This window comes from Capricornis sumatraensis, chromosome 14 (assembly GCF_032405125.1).
Source record: "Capricornis sumatraensis isolate serow.1 chromosome 14, serow.2, whole genome shotgun sequence".
Classification (NCBI taxonomy): Eukaryota; Metazoa; Chordata; class Mammalia; order Artiodactyla; family Bovidae; genus Capricornis; species Capricornis sumatraensis.
Genome location: NC_091082.1, coordinates 36,166,645 through 36,176,540, shown reverse-complemented (window position 1 = coordinate 36,176,540; position 9,896 = coordinate 36,166,645). Strand labels below are relative to the sequence as shown.

The window sequence follows — 9,896 nt, the reverse complement described above, 5'->3', positions numbered from 1 at the left end:
CAAGCACATCATGTCTAAGCAGAGTCACTGTGCCTTTTTACTACCTGAGGCCACCCTGGTCCTTTGCCATAGCTCCAGGTCACTGAGTATACAGGGCTGTTGGTTAGAGGCTGCAGGTTCCAAAAAGAAAATAACTTGGTATTGAATCTGAAACCGGGAAGCTTTTTATAGTTAAAACTGGGCCACACAGTTCTACTATAGACAAGTCAGGCATTCACCAAGTATGACTATAACCTGTTCACTTTTCTTTTGGAAGTGTACACGATCTCAGTTATCAAAACTATAATTTGAATTGTACCTCCATCTTATAAAACACCAAAACTTTCGACCAGATTTCCGGAGTCATGGCTGGTCCTCCATTTTGGTTTAGATTCTCCAGTCATACGGACCCAGTAGTAACAGACCTTTTCCTTCTCAGTCATCTTAAAAAACACACACTTTTCCTTGGGACTGCAAAAGGCCTGCAATTTGTCCAGTTTAATTTTTCATTTGATTTTTGGATTTGCTTCTGGATACCTAAAAACTCCCACTACTATTATTCCTGGCTTTCTGGATGGACTCCCCCCTCCAACGCCACTGACTTTAAATGAGTTTGCTTCGCCAGCATTTTACATTTTACCTTTTAAAGGTGATTTCAAGACCAAACCAATGACGGAAAATTTAAAACCATCATTACATCATTCATATCCCTTCCCGGCCCCCCTGCCCTCCCGCCCCCCACCCCGAGTCTCCCACCCTTTATCCCCCTGTTGCGGCCGGAATTCCCTTTTTGTTAATGACGACAGAAAGCGGTTTCCCGAGCTGCGTTTCTCTTCTTCCACTCTTGCTGCTGCACACGATGCCTCGCGCGTCTCCCGGCGACTGCGTTTCCCCGCGAGTTGGCCGCGTTCTTTCGGGGATGAAGTCATCCCTATACATGGTGTGTGCCTATCAGTTCGTTACATCGGTACAGTACACTGGGATTCCTCGGAAAGAAAAGGAGCGAAGCGAACAATGATGACCATATTTTACATGTATACGCCTCCCCTCCCCCCAGCCCGGAGGAATAGCCGGGAGCCGCGCGAGGCGGGGGCGGGCCGTGGGGCTGGCCGGGATGCCCGAAGACTGGCAAGTCCGGGTCGTGAGATACAGCAACAGGGCGAGCTGAGGACAAGCCCCGCGCGAGGGCACCCGGACGGGCAGATCCGGAGTCCCCCCGGCCCGGCCCAGTCTCACGCATCCTGATTGCCGCCTCCCGGCTCCCCACGCCTGTGCTCGCAGGTTCCGCACCGGGAGGTCCTGGCGCCCCACTCTGGGCACTCAGCGCTCCGGCGCGGGGGAGGCCCGGGAGCTCCCCCAGGCTCAGGGGAGCGGGAGTAGACTGGGGGGGGGGGGGCGCGACGGCCAAGGACAACCCGGGGCGGGGGTGTGGGCAGCCCTGATCCCAGGGGGCCGGGGCGCGGGGGCGGGGTGGGAAAGCAACAAAGAGCCTTTGCTAAGCCGCCGTCGCCGAGCCCGCTCCCGCCCCTCGCGGCTCCCCGCAGGCCGGCGGGGTCCCGGGCCGGCGGCGCGGCGCGGGGAGCCCGGCCCCCCTGCCTCCCCTCCCCCCCGCACCGCCCCCTCGCCCACGGGGGAAGGAGGGGAGGAAGGCGGCGCCTGCGTGCTCCTCCGCCGCGCGCCCCGCCTCCTCCCGGGCTCCTCGCGGCGATCCCGACTCTCCTCCCGCGGCTGCCGCAGCTGCCGGTTGCACACGGCCTCGGCGGCGGGCGCGGCGGGGCGCGAGCCTGTGGAGCGGCGGCCGGACGCGCGGCCCCGGCGGGCACCCCTCCGAGGGCGGCCGAAGAAGCTCCCGGGAGAGGAGAAGGTGAAGGAGGAGGAGGTGGGGGGCTGCGACGGCCGCGGGACCCACAGTCGGCGCCTCGGCCTCTCCGCCCCCTCCCCAGCTTTTCTTTCGCCCGCTCCTCTCCCGCTCCGGACCGGCGCCTCGCCTTTGTGCGAGGAGATGGTGTAGCCCCGCGGCCGCCCGAAGGAGGAGCTGGACACTTGTCTGCCGGCCTCGAGCTGCGTCCCCGCCCCTGGAGGAGAGACCCCCCCACCGCTCGGCTCGGCGCCTCCCGCGTCTCCCGGCTGCTGGGGAAGCCTCGGCGCGGCCGGCACCATGAGGTGAGGGGCGCGCGGGGCGGGGGCCGGCGGGCCATTGTGCCGCGGGAGCCGCGACCCCTCTCTCTCTCTCTCCCCCCGGACCCCGCCTTCCCTCTCCCGGCCCGGCGCGTCTCCCAGGTCTCTGGTCTCTATCTCCCCCCTCCCCCTTTGTCCCTTCTCATTTCTTTCTTTCTTGTAATCCTCCCCAGCCCCTCTTATTGGGGAGGGGGGGGGGCGTTCCTCTTTTCGACGTTCTCCCGTTTTTCCTCAAATGCTCCTCTTGCGTCCAGGATTTCCCTTCCTAAATTTAATGTGCTCCTGGCTCCCTCCCCCCCAGCCCTTGCGAGACAAACCTGGGAGATGGGGAGGGGTTCGAGAATCGAAGCGTGCTTGTTGCTGGGAAACAGGCATTTTTCCGTCTCTATGTAAAAATTTCGTTCACTTTGATAACAAAACTCTCGTGTTTAACTAAAAAAAAAGGATAAAAGTTTGAAAGACCTGAAATTTCTGTGGGGAATAAAGTGCTCTGGTAGTGGTAGGTGAAAGAGCTCAGGAAGGTGAAATTTCACGGTGGTGGGGGAAGGGAAAGAATTTATTACGTTAATATGAGGCGGGGGAACACAGTGAAAGACTGCGATAAGTAAGTTGTTCGGGATGTGTAAACGGGGGCGGGGGAGGGATTTGTTTGGAAAACCCTTTTCTCTTCTTCCTCTAGCAGCCTGTGTTGCATTGCAGCAGCTGCCTTTTTCCCTCTAATCAATAAAACAGAAGCTAAATTATTTCTTCGGCCCCAAAGAATTGAATGTACCGTCGTAAAAATGTTACTTTAATTGATACGATGAAACATATGGTGTGATATTTTTCGTGTTTGTTTCTCCAATTGTGTTAGAGAATAAACCATGATGTGGTGTGTCATTCATTGGAGATTTTTTTTCAGCCTTTCCTATGTTTTGTGTCCATAACCTTCTCTTTTCGGATTGGTGCAAGACTTCGTGAGAAATGGGACTTGGGAGACTGAAGGCTGATCCATTCTGCGTTATCATCCTTAAGGCCTTCCTTTTAGGTTAAACAATTGTGGATAAAAGTAAATTACTCCATTTCTGTCTTCTGGAAGAGATAGTCTTACAGTTCGTTTGGATTTGAATCTCCTTTGTGTTGAAAGATTAATGGCTAACCATTGCCAAGACCCTTATAATGTAATACAATGTGATTTGAATGATATAATCTACACATTCCTGCGTTTTGGCAAGAAAATGTCATGTCATTGGAATTCTTTCTCAAGTAGTTTCTACTTTAAACTTTTTTTTTTTCCTATCAAGATTGAACACTACTTTCTCATTTTGGTTTATATATATATATATATTTGTGATATAGCTTTCAGCTTATTGTGAATTTGAATTGTTTATCTCTGATTCAAGTTATGGAGCTTTATTTGAAGGCTTGAAAAACTGTTTTTAATGCTGTCTCTCTAAGTGACCCCTTTTCCTTAGTGATTTCACAAGCAAGTTATTTTCAAGTATAGGTCAGTGCAAAATGTAATTATGGCATACTTTGTAAAATATGGCTTGAAAAACTTGAGCCATGCCTTTGAACATAGTTTTTTTTTTTTTTTAATCAAGTTATTGATGTCCTTGAAAACTCTGGAACTATAATAAAGCATTGCTAATGTTAAGGCTTGTAATAAAATATATTGTTGGTTTCTGCTGTAACTTTTAATGCTTATTATAGGGGTCTTGGAGATGAAAATTTATCAAGTTTTTCCAAACTTTGGTTAAACTTCCCAACATTGAAAAATGTAAAACAATGAAAGTGAATTATTTTAAAATAAAATGATTGTAAAGTTGTCAGATTCAAAGAATGTGAACCAAAAAGAAAAAAAACTTAAAAATTAAAAAATATTCAGTGAAGTTTGATCACTATCATGTATAGTTATCAACCTGTCAAAGGTAAATTATATCTTCACTTAAAAATTCCTTTTCTAATAAAAAGTAATTTGTAACTTTTAAGCTGTTTTCCTGCTCTGCTCTGTTCCTTATTAAATGTAGAAAGGGAGGAATTACACCGATGCTTTCCAGTAGCTTAAATAAAGAACATGGTACACAGGTCTGAAAAGTTTGTTAAAGTAGTGTACAGTAATTCTTTGTAGGCTAATTGTGAATAATTTACAAGCAGAAAAGAGGATCAGCTTTTCACTTTGGAAGGCATTGGATTATTTGGTAGGTGGTTTGTGCGACTTATATGTATTCACATTTCCTTAGATAGCTGTAAAAGCAGGATAGTTGGTAAGGAAGTAAAAAGTGCTGGTTGCAAAAAGCTCTGGCATATTTTGGTGCGTAAGAAATGGCTCTTTGGGTTATATTCATATTGATTTGATCTCGATGCTTTCCAGTATGCCAGGACGTAAATGTTATTCTATTAAATTGAGTCTCTCTAATTATGAGTAGTTCTGATGCTTTAAAGGCCATCCAGAAATAGGAGTGCATGGGTTGGAAATTTCCCCTTAAGTTGGTCATAATTCTGAAGAGGGGATGTGATAAATATGTTGTGCTTTAGGCATTTGTGATAAGATCTTTCAGATGACTTTAGTTTCAGAAGTGGCACTCTCACTGTGGTATAATGTAATAACTCCTTTGCAGAAGGGAATGGAATAATACCTTGTGCTTAGTTGGTTGGTCATGTCCAGCTTTCTGAGGTCCTGTTCCTGAAGCAATCTTAATGGCATTCTGCACATTTAAAAGCTGTGTATAGAATTACTTGTTAGTACTTTTTAAAAAAACAGATGAGAATTAAAATGAGAACATGTATTTCTTATACAAAACAGTGAGAGGGTTGAGACCTAAAAAAGTGGTACTTTTCTTAGTGGAACATCTGACTTTTTGTTCTACTCTTATTTTTCATTTATGTAATGATTGAAAAGTATAAGGTGATTTGTGATAGAGGTAGGCGATTATGTGTAATATTAATATAGTATATACCTTTTAAATGATAACATTTTTGCTTAGTTGGTTAGTTACCAAAAAAAATTTTTTTTTTTTTTTTTGATAGAGGAGCTTGTCTGATATAAGATAGTTGCATGTAGCTTAGTGGCTAAGAAAAGCTCAGAAGATTTTGGATTGACATTCTTAGATCTGTATTAAATAGTCCAGGATTCCACTCACTCTTCTGTGACCTTCTCATGGAAAAAAGGTGTAGCTGAGTTGTGAGGATTCAGCCAAGTCATTTATTAGCTGGATGACCTTGAGCTGGTCACTTTATTTCCCTGATCTATATTTAAAAACATGGATGCTTCCCTGGTAGCTCAGACGGTAAAGTGTCTGCCTACAATGCGGAAGCCCCGGGTTTGATCCCTGGGTCGGGAAGATCCCCTGGAGAAGGAAATGGCAACCCACTCCAGTATTCATGCCTGGAAAATCCCATGGACCGAGGAGCCTGAAGTGGCTATTGAGCCACTTCACTTCAAAAATAGGGATAATTCTTTACTGGGTATTAAGGATCAAATGATAATATTGACTAGAAGAGAGTGTGTATTGTGTACTTGTGAACCTTATGCAGTTACATTGCTCACCTTGTTTTAGGGCTTAGTTCTGTGTCAGAATGGTTAGGTAAATCTTTTGCGGTAGTTTGCTTCACTTCATTAGTTCAAGGATGGCAAGTTCAAGGATGGTTATATTTTGCTTATCTACTCGCAGTTGATAGTGGCTGCCATGTTGATAAGGGCATAGCTACATTTCTGGGTTTTGTGAAAAAGGGCCATGGTGTTTGATTGGGATGAAGGTTGTACAGAGTGGCAATATAGTGTTTCCTGGTATGCTCCTAATTTAACCATCTGTGATCTAGTCCAGTCTTATTTTATAGGTGAGGAAACCGATCTTTGTTTCCTTTCCTTGTGTATCTTTAGTCTTTGAAGTAGTTTTTGTGATTTTGTTACCTCCATTTATAATTTTAAGAGTGTGGCATAGCTAAAGTTTAGAAGATCCAGGTTTTATATGCTGACTTGTTAATGGAGAAAACTGATAAATATGGACATTATTCTATTATTTCAAGTATTGTTGTGTCAATGGTCAAGTGAGAGCCCACGAAAGGATAGTAATAGTAATTTGTCTGTTCCCATGGATCTTGCTTTATGCTTCTAGATTTTGGATGTGTGGCTTTTTTACAGAGGTTAATTTTAGGGGCAGGAGCCAAATTTGCATTTTTTAGAATGCCAGTGCTTTGTATTTAGGCATTGTTTTGCCTTGTAGGTATTAAGGAATACACCATGAATAAGAATGTGGATTGATGAAGAAAATGTACTGGTTTTTACAGCAGTCAAGGTTTTCAGTTAGTCCAGTTGGAATATCTGAAATAACTGGCAGGTCCATTTGGCTGGTATAGAAGAAATGACTTACTCAACTGACAGCTTTGGTTACCCTACACACAGCTTAAATCTGGGGTGAATGTATAACTTGTGAAACTCCCAGTCTTTTTTGTTTTTCTAATGTCCCCTGCCTCTTGAACCTCCCTTGCCATCCCACCCCTCTAGGTTGTTACACAGCTCTGATTGCGTTTCCTGAGTTATATAGCAAATTCCCATTGGCTATCTACTTTACATATGGTAATAGATGTTTCCAAGTTACTCTCTCCATACATCCCACCCTTTCCTCCCCCACCCTTGTGCCTAAATCTGTTCTCTTTGTCTAACACCCAGTCTTTATCATAAGTGTAAGAAGGGTTTGGAAAAATGTGATTTCAATTTTTCTGCAGGTGTTGGGGAGGAAAAAGATACTTGAGTTCTTCCTGTGCGCTTCTCCCCTTTCTCTGAATTGATGGATGGAAGTGAGTGAAAGTAAAAGGCAAAGAGAGAGTCTCAGCTGAGGCTGTACTTCAGTGAATGCTTCCTCAAATAAAGGCTTACAGAGTTTTCTGGAATAGAAATCAGGAAGAGAATTCCTTGTCAGACCTGAGAAGTAGTCCTTGATTTATCTACATCCCAGCTCTCTTCTGTGTTACTGTGTCCTTTGCATATTTTTTTGCCATTGCGTTTATTACACTGTTTTATAATGATGTGGAGTTTTCTGTCCCTCGCTGTAGGACAGCGCTTGAGAGTAGGACAGCGCTTTTATATTCATGGTGCCAGCAAAATGTTTGGCATAAGGTGGGTGCTTATGTAAATGCTTGACTTGGTGTCCTTTTCCAGAGTCTGTTCACTAACAATAAGCACCACTGTTTCTGGAGCACCTGATGTTTTGTAGCTATACTGGGTATTCGAGGATGTAAAATAGTAGTCAGCATATAATAAATGTTAATAAAGTTATTTAATTCAAATAAAACAAGCATCCTGAACACAAGAATAGGTAGAGAGCTTGTTTCTTACTCAAAGACAAAGTTTTGTTGCTGCTGCTGCTAAGGTGCTTCAGTCGTGTGACATAGACATACGACCCCATAGACGGCAGCCCACCAGGCTCCCCCTCCCCTGGGATTCTCCAGGCAAGAACACTGGAGTGGGTTGCCATTTCCTTCTCCAATGCATGAAAGTGAAGAGTGAAAGTGAAGTCACTTGGTTGTGTCCAACTCTTCGTTACCCCATGGACTGCAGCCCACCAGGCTCCTCCGTCCATGGGATTTTCCAGGCAAGAGTACTGGAATGGGGTGTGATTGCCTTCTCTGAACAAAGCTCAGAAGTGGCCAAAAAGAGTCAGACTCAGGTTTGTCTAACTCCAAAGCCCTTTTGGAAGATACTGGGTTTCCTTGACTTTCTCATTAAATTCTGAATTAACAGATTGGTCATCATTCTGTTTTTTAGTTTCTTTGATCATGGGAATTGCAAATATTTTTGAGCAACAAGCTCAAAATGCATACATGTCTATTGGCTTAGCTGATTTCTACTCTGCTTAATGACTGCTTTGTTTTGATCCTTATTAGTGCTTAAAATACCAATAATTGGATAGTTTGTGATATTCATGAAGAAAGGTGTATTAGCTCAAGGTGCTACAACAAAATCCCATAGAGATTTATTTTCTTAAAGTTCTGGAGGCTGGAAATCTTGAGGTCAGTGTGCCAGTATGGCCAGTTCTGGTAGGACTGCCATCTTCTTGGACAGTTTCTTGTTATGTCCTCATATAGCAGAGAGACAGAGGTCTCTCCCTTTTCTTAAAAGGCCACTGATCCTTTTGGATTTGGACCCCACCCTTATGACCTTACTTAACCTTAATTGGAGAAGGAAATGACAACCCACTCCAGTACTTTTACCTGGAAAATCCCATGGACGGAGGAGCCTGGTAGGCTGCAATCTATGGGGTCGCAAAGAGTCGGACACGACTGAGCAACTTCACCTTCACCTAACCTTAATTACCTACTTAATGTCCTGTCTCTGAATATAGTCAAAGAGGGGATAGGGCTTCAATATATGGATTTTTCTGGGAAATAATTCAGCTCATAGCAGAAGATAGCCCAGTTTTTTTGGTCAGTGGGTACAGCTTTGATGGAAGAAGTGAATCTGTATAATGCTTAGGTGATTTTTAGATTGGTTGGTTTTAAGTAACTCTACATGCAGAAAGCATTTACTGACGAAATGCTAAAACTGATTTATGAAAGAGACCTGTTACATTTTCTAGAAATTTCTGTAGATTGAGAAATTTTTGTTCTAATGACTGATAAACTTACATTTATTTTTTTGAAGCATTCCTTTGGTATGAAACTATGCATATGGCTCAGTGCAGAGGTTGCATCAGTTCAGTTCAGTCACTCAGTCATGTCCGACTCTCTGTGACCCCATGGACATCAGCACACCAGGCTTCCCTGTCCATCACCAACTCCCAGAGCCTACTCAAACTCATGTCCATTGCATTGGTGGTGCCATCCAACCATCTCATTCTCTGTTGTCCCCTTCTCCTCCCGCCTTCAACCTTTCCCAGCATTAGGGTCTGTTCCAGTGAGTCAGTGCTTCGCGTCAGGTGGCCAAAATGTTGCATATAAGAGGGTAAAAAGGACAGGCTTTAAAGTCAACCTGAATTCAGAGTAGGTTATAAACCTACTTTGAGTAGATCACAATTTTTGAGATACAAATTTTTTCTATAAAATGGAGATACTTTTTTGCATTATAGAGTTGTTAAGGAAAATTAAATCAGAAATTATTTAAAACCCTGGCATAACATTTGGCACGTAAAATGGGCTTGGTGAGAGTAAATCCCCAACTTCTCTGGAAGTCTGACATCTCCTAAGTTTATGTTAAAAATGTGAAAAATGATGTAAAATGGTGCAGCCACTTAAGAAAACAAGTGCCAAACATAGAGTTACTAGATTACCCGGTAATTCCACTCCAGGGAGTATGCGCAAGATAAATAAAAATATATGTCCATACATGCTGTACACAAATGTTCATGGCAGCATTACTCGTAATAACCAAAAGGAGCGTGTTTGGAAACATGATAAGTGAATGGAAGTCGGACACAAAAAGCCACTTTGATGACAGGAAGAAGATTAATAGTTGCTATGGTTTTCGGAGAGTGAAGGAGGATTGGGAAGTGAGTATGTGCAAAAGGATTCCCCGACCCCATTCCACTGTGTATGAGTGTATGTGGATGCCCTCAGGGTGTCTTGAGAATTCAGCTGAATTCTGACACTGCCTGCCTGGAGATGGAATCGGATTCCACGTGTGAAGGACTCAGCCCCACAAGACCCGCCTTTTGTTTCAGAACGCGTGTGTCAGTGTCCGACAGTGTGTCCCCAGGTACTCTAGCCCACCAGGCTCCTCTGTCCCCAGGATTCTCCAGCAAGAATATTGGAGTGTGCAGCCA

The 9,896-nt window shown here is 44.4% G+C and overlaps 1 protein-coding gene across 2 annotated transcripts in view; it reads left to right on the top strand.

Moving 5' to 3' along the window:
* The first annotated feature begins 2,059 nt into the window (after positions 1-2,059).
* Positions 2,060-9,896, top strand: part of ENAH (ENAH actin regulator) — a 155,648-nt gene continuing 147,811 nt past the window's right edge. For both annotated transcript variants that reach the window (XM_068985813.1, XM_068985812.1), the window contains exon 1: positions 2,060-2,142. In XM_068985813.1, the coding sequence (XP_068841914.1) occupies positions 2,138-2,142 (5 nt within the window). In that variant the 5' untranslated portion in view covers positions 2,060-2,137. The remainder of the gene's footprint in view (positions 2,143-9,896) is intronic.